The sequence below is a fragment of the Sphaeramia orbicularis genome, chromosome 19, assembly GCF_902148855.1.
Source record: "Sphaeramia orbicularis chromosome 19, fSphaOr1.1, whole genome shotgun sequence".
Lineage (NCBI taxonomy): Eukaryota > Metazoa > Chordata > Actinopteri > Kurtiformes > Apogonidae > Sphaeramia > Sphaeramia orbicularis.
Genome location: NC_043975.1, coordinates 48,159,313 through 48,178,121, shown reverse-complemented (window position 1 = coordinate 48,178,121; position 18,809 = coordinate 48,159,313). Strand labels below are relative to the sequence as shown.

Sequence of the window (18,809 nt, the reverse complement as noted above, 5' to 3'; positions counted from 1 at the left end):
CCGAACTCCAAAGAAACAAGCTGAATGACAAACACAACAAGGGTGTCATACCACAGCTACGACGTATTCCACTGTGAGACATTGAAAATATTTATGGACTGCAGCTGCTTTTTGGGTTTTCAGTTGACCTGCCAGATTTCAGACAGCATTACCCTACGGCCATCTGGAGAACCTACCTGTGACTCCACCAACAACAACAAAAACATTTCGCAGTCATTGAGCGGACAGGAATGGCTATGATTTGGCCAGGGCATATAAAGAATGATGACTATTTTTAATGGCACACAGAAAAGTAGATCCCTGCATATTAAAAACAGCTCAACTGCAGTAGTCCTGAGAACAGGGCAATAAAGAGGAAGGAATGAAGATGTAATGTGAACCTGGAGATGGAAAATGAGAAGTGTCAAATGAAGGAAAAGTCAACAGAAGGGGTCTTAGTATGCTGCCAGTCCGCCACATGCCTCCAGAACCCAACTGATGTTCTTCTAATTGAGGGATAAAGACAATTCTAATAAACGATACTCCCTCATTTGGTGTTTTCATGATGCTGGTGGAGGACATTGGTAATAGTGACCCCTTATACCCCACAAATTAAACACTGTCAACCACTCCCATCAGGTTTATCTGTAATTTGTATACTTTCTTTACTAGCCATATGAGCAAACATAAAGCCCCTCCTTTGGTCTTTTCTTCCATATAAAACAGCTTGCCATGATCCGCCTGCTCTGAGTCAGCAAATCTACATCCTATAGTACAGAATGTACACATCAGTGGAGGCTGCTCGTCTTTCAGACAGGGGAAGCTCATTGTCGGCTTACATAAAAAAAAAATTGTCAAGTTATTTAAACATACATTCGTCCCTCCGTTCCTTTTTAAGAAAATGCTCAGTGACCTTATCGTACCAAGTAGGCGTCTTTTCCAGGGACTGGACCAGTGTCCTCTGAATGTCCAGCAGAGCTGGGCTTCTCAGACGGCCTTGGCCCAGTGTGTTGTGGGTGTCAGACTTCAGCCTTTTTAAACTAGAGATGCTCCTTTCACTCTGACCTAGCCGACAGTTTGATTGACTGAACTATCTACAAAACGATATTAAAATCGAACAAGAAATGATTAAATCATGGAACTGACACAAGAAAACGCTGAAATTATGTTAAATTGAAACAAGGAAGTACAATGAGCATGTTTTATTTACAGTGCAAGAAATGAACGAGTAATTTTGTAGTGGTTTCTCTGATTTCACAGCAGAATGTGTGACGGTATTAAACTGAACTGTGTCAGTGAAGGAGCAGATCTGAAAACAGCTGTCAATCAAACGGGATTCAGCCTTTCGACTGATCCTCCAATCAGCACGTGGGATTCTGGCGTCCAGCCCGGCCGAGCTCCGCCCACCGCTCCATTCACCCCCAGAGACGCCCGGCGTCTGGGGGCGGGACAACATCGTGGCATTTATCCAATTACCGTCCAGTTTTGAGGCAACGAAAAAAACTGTTCCACTCAGTCCCATTGAAGTGCATGGACACTGAGCGTCTACGGACAAATGCACTGAGCAGAGATGGAGGAGAAAACGGAGACACGGGAATGGAGGAGAAGTGAACAACATCGAGTACGTGGATTTGTGATAAAGCTGATTCTGAACGAACTCATCTGTGAGATGAACGTGTTCTAACACATTTGTAGTCAATGAAATGTCAACACAACCGAACAGATTTAACCATTTAATTTTCGTAATTTTAGGGGAAGCCGGGCTTCCCTTGCCATCTATGAGAAATTGCCACTGATACACATGCAGCCCTACAGGACCGAAAGGCAAATGATCCCACAGCTGATTTTAGAGGTCCAGTGAGTAAAATTTAGGGGGATTTAGAAGAGTGGACTAGCCAGAAAAGGAGTACAGTATTCACTCAAGCATGTTTTCATTTGTGATTTCAGCAAAGAGAATTACTGAGTGTTTTGTGTTTTGGAGTCTGCCATGATGTGTGTTTGTACACTAGCTTGCATTGATGCCAACTTAGCACTTCTGTTGCTAGATTTAGCAACTTTTCAGACTACCCTTAAAACTTGTTTTCAAAAAGTACCTAGCAACAAATTTAGCTTGGAACTTTTTTCAAGTTTTCAAAATGATTGCCTGTGTCCCAGTCATATAAACCCACGGTCTGTAGCTGCAAAAGTCAGTGTTTATTTAGTGCAGGGGTGTCAAACTCATTTTAGTTCAGGGGCCACAGTCACCCCAATATGATGTCAAGTGGGCTGGACCAGTAAAATACTACTGGTGAAAAAACTAAAATTACATTACGATAATGTTTACATCTACATTTCCTTAAAAATCTGAATAACGTGAATAACTTGAAATGTCTTAAGAAAAACAAGTGTAGCTTTAACAATATTCTCCCTCAGTTTATCATTTTCACATGTGCTTTACAACTTACATTACAATTACAAATACACAAAACATTTAGTAACGGGTATAATATTGATACAATTGCATTTACTTTTCTCAAGACATTCCACATTGTTCATATTTGTTCAGGATATTCACATTTTTTGTAAAAGGATGGTTTGTTTAAAATGTAAACGTTTTCATGTAATTTTACTTTTTTACACTAAAACAAAGATAAAATCTACAGTTGTCATTATTTATAGCTTATTTTGATAGCATGTTTCTGGTTTGACCCAGTTGAGATCTAATTGGTCTGTATGTGACTGGAACCTGAATTAAAATGATTTTGACACCATTGATTGTTAATATCTTCAGCGTAATTTTTGCATTTCACAAATTCATCCTACGGGCCGGATTGGACCCTTTGGCGGGCCGGATTTGGCCCCTGGGCCACATGTTTGACACCTGTGATTCAGTGATTTTTCAGACCCCTCTAGAGACTCTTCATCCAAAAAGCCACCAGTGACAAATCCATCTTTTTCTGGTGTTATTGCAGACTTTTGGAGACTCTGATGTTAAAACACATATTGTTGTTTATCTAAAACAAATCACTGAATATAAATCAGTTCCACTGACATTGACAGTTTTCTCTATTGTCTCTTTTTGGTCCATTTAGATTGTTAATGTAGACTGAAAATGAAAAATGTTCTGGTTAAAAATCTTAATGTTTTACCATGACTTGTCGTCTCCTATGTGGACCGTAAGGTTAAAAACCAAACCAAACTGAGGGAAATTAAGATAAAATCTGAACAAACAAACCAATAATTAAATACATAACCCCAGTAACTCCTCTAGATTGTCTCTTTTGGGTCACTTTAGCCGGTCCCCATGCCCGGACAAAGACGGAGAACTGGAAATAACTCCACCATAGTGTCCATCATGTAAGGTCTGCAGGACACTAAGCAGTCAGGACAACATTAATCTTAATAAACTGACCATCTCACATGTCCCAGCATCAACCATCTCCGCTGCTCAGATTGCAGAGGTTCACATGTCTTACAGGGTGTTGTACATGTTTGCACTATGACGTTACATCATGTGCCCCAGTCTGCAATAAATGCCTTTCCAGTACTTTATGAGCAAACGCAGCAGTCTGTTCCCTCATTACAGTGGAACACGTGGCCCTGCTCTCCAGCTACCTACAGAGCCCTGAGCATCTCTGAAACAACAGTCAGCTGTACCATCCACCTTCAACTGGAACTATTAACACCTTTATTTACATGACTTCGATGTCAAATTGTTTTGCTAAGCCAAGTCAATCCAAGTATATACTAACTTATATCTTCTACTCTATAAAGTCTAGGTGGGAATAGTGTGTTGTACAATCAAAAAATGAAAAACCAAAATGACGGCTAATACACAGCTACTACAACTGCTAATGTCTTTGATTACAACAGTTTTGACAATGTGAGATAAACCGACTGAAGTACCGAATTATGTAGTTTTTCATTATCGACTCAAATCTATTTGAAATGACTTGTATTAACCTTCTCCAGAATCTAATGAGATTATCCAATTTCCAATAGGGCTGTGTATTGGCAACAATCTGGCGATACGATACAAATCACAATACTAGGATCACGATACATCACGATATGTCATGATACTGTTAAAAAAGCATTTTTTTGTTTGTTTCATTTTTTTAAGATTATTTCCTGGAAGAATTGAGCTACACCAGAAATATGTGCAAACACTAAACACGTTTTTATTTGATCACAACAGGATGTAATGTTATACGACAAAATTTTTCAAATTTGCTAGTTTCCAAATAAACTACCATCTGCCTCTCAGACAGTAAAAAGTGCTGTTAGGATGCTTCAGATTACCATTATTTAATAAAATAGTGTTAAATAATAATAAATAAGATATAAACAATAAAGAAAAACAAAAATGAACCTCTGTCATATCTGCATTTGAATAAATACCTAAAAATTTTGATACAGTACTTTTTAATATTGACACAGTATCGTGAAAAGAAATATCACGATATATTGCAGAACTGATATGTACTTACACCCCTAATTTCCAATCATGAAACCTCCAACTGAACTTCATTCAGATAATCCAAAAACCAATATAAGGCAGATCAGCCCCCCCCCCTCCTGAATCACCACCAAAATGTAATCATTCGTTCCTTGTCCCAGTATAAACATTTCCTGAAAATTTCATCCAAATCCATCCATAACGTTTTGAATTACCTAACACACAACAGACAAACTCCTTCTCGAACTGATCTTCACGCTTTCCAAATGGATCAACCAGAACACAGTGTTTAGCCTGGTTTCCATAAACCCGGCTCAGGCCTGAGGGGTGGCTGTAGGTGGGCTGAGATGAGCCTCTAATGAGCTTCCTTCCTGTTTGAAGTCCAGCTGATGTCTAAACTAAATGAGTCAAACCCAGAGTGGGCACCGAAACATCACAAACTAACAATAGCATTGGACATTTTGAAGAAAAAAGAAGGTTTCTTATTTGAAGCATATGTCAGAGCTTACAGAGAGCAATAGCCAAATGTCCCTCAACATCTGGGGAACAGTCCTGTGTCCTGGGCCCAGTTCTACTCTGGAAACAAATGCCAAAAAACAGGCTACGTGCTGTTGTCTTCAGTGGGTAACAAGGTACTAACACTGACCCTGTGAGAGGTTGACTCATTCACCGCAGTGTTTCCAACTCCTCAGTGGTGAAAGTATCTATTGTCTGTTCTAAAAGTCACTAGAAGTTGCTAAATGACATCATCACCTTATTTGTATAATTGTAAATGTGCATGTAACTGTAACAAACGATGTAGGACAGAAAAATAACACAGTGTTAGAGACAAAAAGTGAGAATAAAAACAGCCTAAATATGTTTAAAACAACACTTGAACTATACTTTGTCAATTCTAGTTTTATTTAATGTGCCATTTCCATCCGTCCTCCTTTATCTGGGCTAAAGTGACCAAAAAGAGACACTCTGGACCAGTTACTGAGGTAGTTATTTATGGTTGGGTTTAGTTCTTCTCTTCATTTTCCCCAGTTTGGTTTGGTTTTGAACCTTATGGTCCACTTAGGAGACGACAACAAGTCACAGTAAAACAGGAACATTTTTAATTTTCAGTCTACATGAACAATCGAAATGGACCAAAAAGAGACAATAGAGAAAATCGTCAATGTCAACGGGACTGATTTATATTCAGGGATTTGTTTCATGTCAGAGTCTCCAAAAGTTTCTGATAACACCAGAAAAAGATGGATTTGCCACTAGTCACTTTTTTTTTAATGAAGAGTCTGTAGAGGGGGCTGAAAAATCACTAAATATACCAACAAAGTGTCTAAGTGTGAAACACTGACTTTTCCATTTACAGACAGACTGTGGGTTTATATGACTGGGACACAGGAAATCATTTGGTGTCAGTTTTAAAGGTAGGTAAAATTGATGCTAGGTGCTTTTTTTGAATGAATGAATGAATGAATGAATAAATAAATAAATAAATAAATAGGGTAGTTTGAAGAGTTGCTAAATCTAACGCCAAAAGTGCAAAAGTAACATCAATGCATGTCAGGGACACATGAAGGCATACCTGTCCTTATCCGACCTGGACTTACCCAGTGCTACTTTTAGTCATCTTGTACTGTTACTTAAACTTTCACTGGATATATAATGCAATTTAAATGTTACGACCTCACTGTTTTAAGACGGTTTTACTTAAGTCATGTTGGATGTAAACTCTGTGAGGCACTGCAGACTGTACCGGTGGTAGAATAAGGTTCAGGCCAATGGGTTTCTGCTGACCATCTCCATACAGTAGCCTTAAAAAGAAGCACCATTAGCTACAGCGCAATCATGTCTTCACCCATAAAGACCCAGTGCTACTTTTGTGTCAGTTCCCAAATGAAACTTTCTCTCTATTTAGCCTTTCTTAAGTGATTTATCACTATTTGTTACAATATCATCCATTGTTTTTAGCATTTTTTCAGTGAAAATGAGGTATTTTCCCCTATTTAACTTATTGATCACATAGATGTTCTCAAAAGCTCAGATTAAAGTTAAGAGTTAATATATCAGAAAAAGAACAAAGTGAAGAAAAAGTGACTTCTCAGCAAAGATATCAGTTACTGAAAGTGTGTCCATCCACTGTCATTGATCCAACTCTACGGGCTTTACTGGTGAATCAATGTTGTAGAAGATGACGGTGTTTCCATGGTAACTACGGAGCCTCTGAACGTCCAAATGAGTCATATCTGATGACCATGAAAAGATGAAGAACTGTATTTTACATGGATTGATAGAATTAGTGGATCAACAGGTATTACCCATTATAGGTATTACCCATTATAGGTTAAGTGACTATTTTTGGTCATTTCTGCACAAGACAGTGACAGCAACAGTTCCAGTGAGGACAGTGAGCCAACAATCTCAGGTCATATGTGGTCTCCAGGGTCTGTAAGGTCCACCTCTGCATGAACTGCTTTGTTTGGTTCCATGAAGTAATGGAACTAATGCAAGGAATGATGTTCAAAGGGGTCATGTGGATGTGCACAGGGGTCTGGATCTGGACATATGTTATTGTAATGTTCTATTTTTGCCACAATATGATAAAGTCATTGACTTTGATTTTCTACATAACAATAAAAAATTTTGAAAAATTTCACGAAAGTAATAAAGTCTTGTCATGTCCTCAAATAACACACGGGGGTTGAAATTTTGAATTTCAAAGTATTTCTATGAGTGCCTTATAAAGGGTTGAGATCAGATGCTTTTGGTGTCCAGTAGGGATGTAACGATTACCAGTATAACGATAAACCGCAGTAAAATTGCAGATGGTTATTATTACCGTTTAAATTCTAATGATCATGACAACCGTGTTTAATTACCACACTTTTCCAGAGAAAATGCCTATGTAAAGATCCGCTTTTATGTCAAATATTTGAGTATAGTTTTAATTTATAACAGTTTTAATTGTATATTCCTAATATTTGGAACCAATATTCACTTTTAAAGTCTTTGAAAAAGTTCCTTAAGCATCTGTGTGTTATTTATGCAATAAATTATGTACATTTTTCAAATCAGATTTTATATATTTTTTGTGTTTTTTGTCTTTTTACGTTGATATAGTAGGTTAAAGTGAAAAAAATAAGAGGCAGATGATATAGATGACGTTATGCTGAAAAAACAGATCCCAAACATGGGTATAGTAAACATTTGTTTATATAGTATATGAAGGTAAAATCAAAAGGACTGAAAAACGGACAAAATAGGCTCAGACCACTAAGGGTTAATATTTGAATGTTTCTGCCAAGAGAAGACACATTGTGCCAATTATTTTATTTTATTTTTTAAATACAACTTGGTTAAATTACTTCAGTGTGTATATTAGTACATTTTGAACATTTTGAGCACAATTTCAACAATACCACGATGATAATGATAACCGTGATAATTTTGGTCACAATAACCGTGATATGAAATTTTCATATGGTTCCATCCCTAGTGTCCAGTGGCTCTTTGGGTCTTCATGGGTTAAGCCGGTATACACTGTGCAATCCCAGACCAAAGAAGTGTTTTGTGATAAAATACGGTGATCCTATGTGAAACAGTGGCAGAAGTTCACCAACAGCCGTTGACCTGGTCTTGGAACTCACAGTGTGAAGCTGCTACGACCTACTGTATGTCTGTTAAAAATCCAACAGGAAGTCTGCATGAAATGACACGCTGGTGTGACTGTGACACAAAGGCTACTAACCTCAACGGTCGCCTCAAATTGGCTTGTTTTCCTGTGTCATGTCTGGGTACTCATTCTTCTGTATATAAATACCACTTCTGTGACAGCATGATCATTAGCTCAGCCTCATTGTGTACAGCTAGAGCGGAGCTGATAGATGAGGTCATTTAGTTCACGTAGCTTTACCTCCATCATCGCATGAGATTCAGTAAATGATGTCATTGCACATTCTGTGTCTCCAAGTTTATAAGATCTATGTCACATCATATGAAACCGTATTTGCACTCGCCTTTTAAACACTTTTTTTAAAATTCAAATTTATATGACTGTTTTACGTGTATGTGTATGTTTATGTGTATGTTTGCTGCTGATAACACTGTGAATTTCCCCATTGTGGGATCAATAAAGGAATATCTTATCTTATCTTATCTTACACAGAGCAGCAGCATGTACCCTTAGACTACTGCAGTGTTTCTCAAAATGTGGGGCAGGCCCCCCCATGGGGGTGCAACGGCTTGCCAGGGGGGCATGGGATCATTCCTAGGTGTTTATTTTTTCTTCAGGTTCGAACATGTATCAGGTGGAACTAATGTTTTAGCATTGGAGCACCTTGGACTCATTTTAGGGACGTACAACAAACAAATCTACTGCCATGGTGATCTGTCACTGAACTAGACAAAGAGTTTAGGTTTGGAGAGTGGACAAGGACTGGACTGGAAAAAAAAAGTGCAATATTTCTGTTTTTGCACAGTTTGTACAGTTTGCACTTTGATGTTCTGAGATGTGCAACGTAAACGGGCTCATTGCAGCCACTGATATTGTTAGAATGTTGATCTTTGTTACCAAAATTTGTCTGTTGTTCTATAAAAAAAAATTCCCTTATTATCATAGTTGTATGATTTCCTATTTTTATTTGGAAAAATAATGTCTCAGGGGGCAGTCTTGTTGAGTTCATTTGTATTGTTCAATCAAAAATCTAAGTTATTTTTAATTTGCACAACAAATTATTCAAGGAAAAGCAAAAAGTATTCTTACGATATTGATGTTTCTTTCAGTAAAAGTAATAATTGCACGACAGGTACAATGTTGTTGGGGTTGAGGGGGGCTTGGAGATTTTTCATGCTCCAAAGGGGGGCCCGACAGAAAAAGACTGAGAACCACTGGACTACTGAAACATCCCAGTCTGCAGAACCCTTTATATGCATTTGACTTTCTTATGATATTTTGTGGTCATCATAAAAAGGAACTGAATGAACCCTTTATCAGGAAAGGGACTATTTTTGGTGATTTCCACAGACATTACAAGACAGTGACATCAACAGTTCCAGTGAAGACAGTGAGTCATCAATCTGAGGTCCAATGTGGTCTCCAGGGTCTGTAAGGTCCACCTCTGCATGAACAGTGAGTGGACCTGCTTTGTTTGGTACCATGAAGTAATGGTACTAATGTAAGGAATGATATTCAAAGGGGTCATGTGGATGTGGACAGGGGTCTGGACCAGCACTTATGTTGTTGTAATGTTCTAAAAGTGATGTTCTAGTGTTCAAAAATACACGTTCCCTCCACCTTACATGTGTTTTTGTTGTATTTTTTTACATTTACTTTTTTTTTTTTCCACAATACAGTAACTTCATTGACTTTGATTTTCAGAAAAAACTGGGAAAATTTCACAAAATAAAGTCTTGTTATGTCCTCAAGTAACACACTGAGGTTGAAATTTTGAATTTCAGAGTATTTCTATGAGTGCCCTACAAAGGGTTAATGTTTCTTTCATGCTAACTGCTAATCTGCCACCATGTCAGCAGACTGGTAAATAAATGTAAACATCAGTGTTCAGAATATAAACCTGTGTTAAGGTCATGTCAAAGCAGTGCATTCTACAGAAGAGAAAAGCATTACTTCTTCATGAAGTAATATAAGTTTTGTATTTATTGTACAGTAAAAATCGAAGACTATTGTTAATTCTGAAAATAAATAAATAAATAAAACCACAGTATAGACACTTGTAGCGGTGGGAACTTTTTCCACAGCTAAAGACTGAGATAGGCCTGTGTAATATGTGATAAAATGAATGAGTTTCTTTTTGTTTTCATTCATACAACCTAAAGACTATTTTCAGTCTGGTTACACTTACATCTATCTATAGCAGGGGGTCAAACTCATTTTAGTTCAGGGGCCACATCCAGCCTAATATGATCTAAAGTGGGCTGGACCAGTAAAATAATATAAATAATAGGATAATAATAACTTTTGAGTGAAAAAAGTAAATTCCGTGATGAAAATGTTCACATCTACGAATTGTACTTGAACATAACACGAATAAATATGAACAACCTGAAAATTCTTTAGTAAGATAAATGCAATGTTAATAATATTATGCCTTAGTTTATCATTTATACATGTGAATCACAACTTAGAGATCACAGTGGATCTACAAATACACCAAACATTTAATAACAGGGAGAATATTATTAAAATTCCACATTCTTCTATTAAGACATTTCAGATATTCACCTTTTTTGTTACAGGCTAGTCTGTAAATATAAACAGTGTATAATTTGTGTGTAATTTTACTTTTTTTTTTTACACTAAAACAAAGAGACAAATTTACAGTTCTCATTATTTATAGGTTATTATGATAGTATTTTACTGGTCTGATCCACTTTAGACTGAAATGACCTAAAAGGATTTTAACATGCTTGATAATATCTTCAGAGTAATTTTTGCATTTCACAAATTCATCCCAAGGGCCAGATTGAACCCTTTGGTGGGCCAGATTTGGCCCCTGGGCCACATGTTTGACACCTGTGATCTATAGAATATATATATGTAACATGTGTTCAAGTTTATTTTAACCCTTTCATGCATGAATTATGAGAACGTTAGTTGAGGTTTTTTTTTTTTTTTTTGAGTGTTTTTATTCCTCCTTAAGGATGAAAAAACAATGAGATTGAGGGATTTTTTTTTCATAGATTTACAAAAATGTCCACTCAACTACATCATGAATTTTATTCTTGAAGCAAAGAAACATGTATTTAAAACCCAATATCATAAAGTGATATGAAAACAGTGAAATGAAACCATGTTTAATGCAGCTAATCTGATGCTTTCCTCACATTTTAACATATTCTAATACTAATTATTACTCACTTCATGAAGATAATATGCAAAAAATAACAATTAACAATTGATTTCCACTGAAGAACCAATCAAGTAAAGCAAAGTTACAATAATGGTGTGAATTGCAGTTTATGAGATGATGCATAAGTGTCCACTGTGTTGGCTGATATGGAACTGAAACCACTAAACCCAGGAATATATAAGAGAACAGCTGTAGAATAGCTGTCCACTGTAGTAACCACTATACATGAAAGGGTTAAAGTTTATTTTTATTTATTTATTTATTTATTTATTTGACAGCAACAATGCAGTCCAACCTAGTTCCAGCTGATGTGATGCATATAGAGTTTATAGCTAGTACTAATTCTCAGCTCCAGTCCTTGGTTGGGCTCTTCCACAACATTGTGTGGAACATTTGTGTAAATTACCTTTGACTTTATGTGTGAAATAAATCATATGTAGTAGTGTTTTCCATAAGTGTAAAATGAGCAAAAGTGCTCATGTTCAGCAATTTATAACCTAACAAGATAAAAAAAAAAACCCTGATATCAGACCCTGAATGAATTGTTGCATTGATGCAGATGTTCTTTCAGATATTATTCTATATTATCAATCATCTCTCTGTTTTCCTTGGTCCAAACTATTAATATCGTGGTGTATCACTTGCCATTTGTCTCTTTTGAATGATCTCACAGAGAACCAAAAGAACGTACTGAGATAAAATATTTAATAACTTTTGAACCACTAATCCTATCAATCAATTTTAACAATTCAGGTCAAATGCAGTCTCGCAGCTTTTCATCTGCGTTGCATATTTCTTATCTGTACGTCCAGGGGTCAACATGTAAACACAGGTGGGTTGGGTTTTCTGATATTCAATCACATATTTTCCTGAAAAAGTCAGTTTCCTTCAGATTTTTTTTCTGTTCTCATATAATAACCTTTGAATTTACTCTATAATCACTTAAATAATCAGTCAATTAAATATAAGAAATGCAGAGAAAAATATGATAACTGGTGATAAATTAACCTCCAAAAGATGAGTCATATCTTATACACTGATGTGCTTCAGTCTAAATACAGGTGGTTTCACCAAGGCTGCAATTACGTTTTTTGTTGTTCACAATAAAAGTTCTTGTTATGCTGTAAACAGAATGTCTGCCAAGAAGAAACAGCAATAATTATATTCCCATGCAAATGCCACTGAAGTGAATGCAGCAGTCATTTTTCAGTGGATGCACTAAAATTATGTGTTTTTTTTTTTTTTTTTTTTTTTTTTGCAGCAGGCGCTCTAGAAGCTTCTACTTTTCCCTGACTGCTTTTTATTTTCTCCTCCAGCTGCTGAAGTCCAGCGCTGAGATGTCATGACCACAGCATTTTTCCTATGTGGGCGTACAGAGTGGAAATGAAAGAGTGAACAGTCAGTAAGTAAAGACAAAAAAAAAGAAGAAGAAGAAAGAAGAAAAAAAAATCCTTGTAGGGTATTTGTAGCTTGTGTGGGAGTAAAACACAAAAAATCCCAAGGTCTTTAAAAAGATTTTGGTTTTGACTGAATGACAAAAGGGTGAGAATAATGTGGAAGTGGGTAAAAATGAAAGAAAGAAAAGAAGAAAGAAAGAAAGAAAGAAAGAAAGAAAGAAAGAAAGAAAGAGACAGACATCATTCCCCGCAGCATCCAATTCGTCACTTCTCTTTCTGCTTATTCAGCAAACTGCCTCTTCTCCGGCGTCATCACCACGCATGCGCAAACGCAAAAAAGAGCCGCGATCGTCCATAAAGTTTTAGAAAAAATATATTATCACATAATATTGCATCTGATTTTGAGTGGGAAAATGTCTGCGCTCCTTGTCTACATTGTCTACACACTGATACAATAAATAAAACTGTGCACTAACTGTCTACATTCTATACTCGGACATTTCTGCAAAACTCTTACAATGACAGAATGAATCAAAATCATGTCAGATCAGTTCCACTTACTTATCGAGCACAAAGTACAGGTCAAATGCTCCTTGACAGGAACTCTCCTCCTCCTCTTCGTCCTGCAGCTCAGGTTCGGCTCTTGCAGATGGAGATGAGGATAGAAACACTAATCCGAACAGCATCAGAACTAAGGGCACGTTCAGCAGCCAAAACTTCGCCATGGTTTTATCTTCTGGAAAAAAGTTTATTCCCTTGGTGGATAAAAACAAAAAAGAAAGAAGAAGACCAAATAGCCCTCACGTTGCTTTGTATTTACTTTTTTTTTTTTTTTTTTTACATCCCAGGTTTAATGATGAAGACAAAAGAAGGGATGCAGGCGATGCTGGACGTCTGTTCAGTTTACCAACCTGGCAACCCGCATCCCGACTGATGCTTTGTGTAAAAAAGATGAAGAATAACAAGAAACTTTACATGCAGTTCAAAAACAGTCTTGCAGAAAAAACAAACAAACAAACAAACAAACAAACAAAAAAAACGTTCAAAACCAACTCTTGATGAAAACAGATCCAAACCCGGGTTCAGCAGGAGGGAAGTTCAAAGGACAGAATGGGCTGATTTTGGATGGACAGAAGGTTCTGTCAAAGCTGCTTCCAGTCTGAAAAAGTCCAATGGAAGCCTGCTAATGCGGAGCAGTGCTGGCGCTGGAGGAGCTGGAGCCCGTGGGACAGACTTGGCTGAAGTGGACCAGGTCTCAGGTTTCATCTTGAGGAGGAGAGAAGGACGAAAAATGGGTCAACATCCCATTTTGCGCCTCCCTCACGAGGCGGACTGGATGTGGAGGATCTGAGCGCCCAAACAGACCCACATGTCTAACCCCAAACCAGTGCTTTTCAACCTTGGGGTCGGGACCCCATGCGGGGTCGCCTGGAATTCATATGGGGTCCCCTGAAATTTCTAGAAATTGATTTAAAAAAAAAAAAAAAACAAACCTTTACCAATAAAAAAATATATGGTGAATTGAGAGAGACAACCCCCCCCCAGCCGTATTAATTTAAATTAATTCATATAAACTCAAAACAGGTAGTAACTGATACAAATACATTATTACAAATATTAACCCTTTCATGTATACAGGTCACTACAGTGGACAGCTATTCTACAGCTGTTCTCTTGTATAGTCATGGATTTATTTATTTCTTTATTTTTTAAACATATCTTTATTAAAGTTTTAAGACACTACATATCTTTTCTGACATGAATTAGTAACATTATGTAGATCTCTCCTAAGCATAAACCCCCAGAATCACAACCCCTCCGCACAGTTTTCACACAGTTTATCAGTAAATACATGTTTCTGTGCGTCAAAAATTAAACGTGTGGTGTCCAGCTGAGTGGACATTTTTGCAACTTCATGAAAAATAGGTTCATAAGAATTTTTTTTTCATTATTATTTTTTTAATGTATTTTTATTTTTTTTTAAATTATATTTATTTTATTTATTTTTTTAAATTTATTTTTCAGAAGACAATTTTCAATTGCATTGTTTTTTTCATGCCTAAAGAATAAAAACACTGAGGAAAAAAATTTGATTAAGGGTCTCATAATTCGTGCATGAAAGAGTTAAATTATTTAACTCATTTTTGTATTGTGACTGCCTTCACTGCTACCACCGCCACAATAATACTAGCAAATTAGATTACTGGTATTATTATTTTTTATGTATTTTTGTATTATTACAACAATTATTTTTTCCCCCTCACTCCCCCCTCCCTTTCTCACTTTCATTCACACCCCCTCCTCGCCTTTTCCCTATCGCCCCTAACCAAGCTATAGTGTTTAGTTGCTATTTACATTTATGATCCTTTTCATTGTAATATGATGTTATCATTATTGTTTGTCAATACTCTGTCGTTGTTTTTGGTTTGTTTGTTTATTTATTTGATGTCCCCTTTATGTGTTGTTATTGTTATTTTTCTGTACAAATTGTCTTGTTAACTATCACAAAAAAAAAGAAAAAAAAATTTGCATAATATAGAAAATGCCAACTTCAACTTAATTTTGTGCTCATTAAAAATAAGAACACAAATTAAAAAAAAAAAAAAAGAGAGAGAGAGAGAGAGAGAATCACAATCCTTAACCTCCTAGGACCCACTGTCCACATTTGTGGACAAGAGTTTCACAACTTCATACAAAAAAAAAAAAAAAAAAGAAAACTGTCCACCAAAAAGGAGATTCAATAAAAATTTTAAAAACTGCATCTGAAAAAACTGTTGCATCAAGATGTTTCCAATATAGGCACTGATTTAATAAAAACAAAAAAGCTGGTACTTTGCTGACATGTCCTGGGTCTTAGGACGATAAAAGACATGACAAACTGTGAGTCTGAAACTGAAGCACTGTGGTTCTGTTTATCTGTTAAATGTTCACTGTGCTCAGTTTCAGATGCTGCAGCTCTTTCATAATTCATAGTTTGAGTTCTTGTTTGTTCAGTATTAATTGTCAGCCTTGGAAATCACAGCTGGACTGACTGTACATATCCTGACCAAGGAAAATCCAGTTCTCACTTTGTGCAGTAATCTACACCTGGATTTACTGCCTCCATCCATAATAATATACATTATATAGACTAAATGTCATCTAAAATTAACATTTATTTGCAACATAGCATAGCAAACTATTACATGATCAAAAACAAATTAATTTTAGCAACAACAACAACAAAATAAGCCTCCATTTTGAATGTCCGAGGTTGCCAGATATTTGTGACTTTAAAATGGGGTCACGAGCCAAAAAAGATTGGGAACCACTGATATGAAGTATCATGAAGTGAAAATACTTTGTTAACCCTTTCATGTATACAGGTCACTACAGTGGACAGCTATTCTACAGCTGTTCTCTTGTATAGTCATGAATTTTGTAGTTGTTGTTTTTTTTTTTTTTTTAAACACATATCTTTATTAAAGTTTTAAGACACTACATATCTTTTCTGACATGAACTGGTAACATTATGTAGATCTCTCCTGAGCATAAACCCCCAGAATCACAAGCTTTCCCCATAGTTTTCACACAATTTATCAGTAAATACATTTTTCTGTGCGTCAAAAATTAAACGCGTGGTTTTTTTTTTATTGCAACTTCATGAAAAATAGGTTCATAAGATTTTTTTTTTTTTCATTATTATTTTTTTTAAGTATTTTTTTTTTATTATTATTATTATTATTTTATTATTTTATTTTATTTTTTTCAGAAGAAAATTTTCAATCATATTGTTTTTTTTTCATGCCTAAAGAGGAATAAAAACACTCAGGAAAAAAATTTTGATTAAGGTTCTCATAATTCCTGCATGAAAGGGTTAAAGTGCAAGTGTGTCAGTTTTGTACTTATATATGTATATATGAGGTTTATGAGGTAAAAATATCAGGGCACACAAATCACAGATGACATATTATCTATACACACAAAACAGGATTAATTTGCCAAAGAGCCCTGTTAACTCCTATTTCCTTCCACTTCATTTTTCTTTTTTAATCCCCTTTATCACTTAAATTGACAGTTCTCTGGCTCTCTCTACTAATGTTTCCAACTCCACAACCATCTAATGCCAAAGAAATATTTGCTGTCTTGTCTCATCCAGATCCAGATGCATAAACAGACTCCGAAAAAGAAGAAAAAAAAAAACCCTGGTGGACAAGTATTTAGATCCTTTACTTAAGTATAAGTCCTTCTACCAGACTGAACTCCTTCATATGCTGTTGTGTAGTTTCATCTGTTATACTATGTTTGAGGAATTATCATCCTGTGAAAACTGTGTCTACAAAGTTGACTTTTCAGAGCTCAGAAAAACAGGCCCACATTGTAACGATGCATTTTCCAGTAAATCCAAGAGGGTTTTTGAAGCTTAAGAAGGAGAATTTTCTCAGCCCATAAACAAACCATCTAATCCTTCAGTTTACCAGAGCATTCCAACATTCACTATCAACATATTGTAAGAAATGTTTTTCATCAGACAGAGGGTGACAAAGTGGAATCAGGAAACAAACTAAAGCAGTGCAGTAAAAAGTAAAGGTTAAAAGGAGCAAAAAATGGAAAAGTCAAAGAAAACACTCAGCTTCTGTTGTGGTCTACAGCCCCCCCCCCCCACACTCACTTTACCCACTGACCCTGTGACCCTGTGACCTTAAAGGCTCAACACATGTTTATGTGCTGATTTACCCACCAATTAGACTGATCCCCTCTTATCCTTGTGGTGAACAAAATTTCTAACCTAGCCTCATATATACAGGGTGTATAAAAAAATACTATACATTTTGAAAAATTACCCCCAGTTCCGCATTTGATAATTTTTGGAATTTTATTTTGTGGACGTCAGTAGGTAGGGGATTGGTGGATATTTGTCCAAATTTTCAGACCCAGGTTTTCATGCATGAGTGAGCAGGGACAAATTGCGCAATCCAAGTTAAACTGGTTTGCGCAAAGTAGCGATGGGATTTAAATCCAGTCAAAGGTCATGGGAGGGGACAGTGGGCATCCATCTTGTTTTCCACAAAATTGCCAGGTTACAGCACAAACACTTTGCCACCATGTCAGTTTCATTTCTTTACCCATGGCAGCTGTTCCTGCCTTTCAAAGTTAATTCAACTTGTTTAGGCCTGAAAATGTCACTGAGGACAGGACAAGTTAGGGGTAGGCTGTACATCAGGGCTGTCAAAATTAATGTATTAATGTGGATCACTTCATCATCATGATGAATCTGATTAAAATTTTTAACTAAATTAGTCCATCTGCAACACAGAATGACTCTGAACGTCTCTGCCCATGCTTTTCGAGCAGTTTGTCCAAGTAGAGTTACCATCATGCATGAACACATGAGCAGTTGATCCAGTAGACACAGGCTTTGGTGTCTGCAGGTGTACGACTGTACGGCCTGTGTGTACAGAGTGAAATTTAAGAGAGAGAGAGAGAGAGAGAGAGAGAGAGAGAGAGAGAGAGAAGAGAGAGAGAGAGAGAGAGAGAGAGAGAGAGAGAGAACGAGAGAGAGGTACTTATGGAGAACTTCCTCCCCCTGCTCTTTCACATTACCCCCCCACACACACACACCATTCATTCTCTCCCCCTGTCTTCCAGTATATTCACCTCCGGTGAAATGAATGATATTTAATTGTGATTTATGGAAAGTAATCCACTACACAACCCTGTGATTAATCTGATTAAAAAATGTTATCATTTGACAGTACTAATATGTGTATATATATATATATATATATATATATATATATATATATTAATATATATATATATATATATATATTAATATATATATATATATATATATATATACATATATATATATATATGTATATATATACATACATATATGTGTGTGTGTGTGTGTGTGTGTGTGTGTGTGTATATATATATATATATATATATATATATATACATGAACACTGAAGGAGATCAGGAATAACACTGATCACTGTGTATATACAACAAAAAATTGGACTCAGTCTAAAAACTGTGGTTAAAAAGGATCCTCTTCATGTAGTTCTGAAACTCTGTGCTGGATTAAATACAGATCTTCAACATTCACTTGACACTCTAAAAGAGAGCTATCCCACATAGACCCTCATGTCA

The 18,809-nt window shown here is 36.3% G+C and overlaps 1 protein-coding gene across 1 annotated transcript in view; it reads right to left on the bottom strand.

The window, feature by feature from the left end:
- Nucleotides 1-14,017, bottom strand: part of antxr1c (ANTXR cell adhesion molecule 1c) — an 86,601-nt gene extending 72,584 nt beyond the window's left edge. Inside the window, exon 1 of the mRNA XM_030163461.1 lies at nt 13,233-14,017. Coding sequence (XP_030019321.1) covers nt 13,233-13,396 — 164 coding nt within the window. The 5' untranslated portion in view covers nt 13,397-14,017. The remainder of the gene's footprint in view (nt 1-13,232) is intronic.
- Between the last annotated feature and the right edge of the window lie 4,792 nt (nt 14,018-18,809).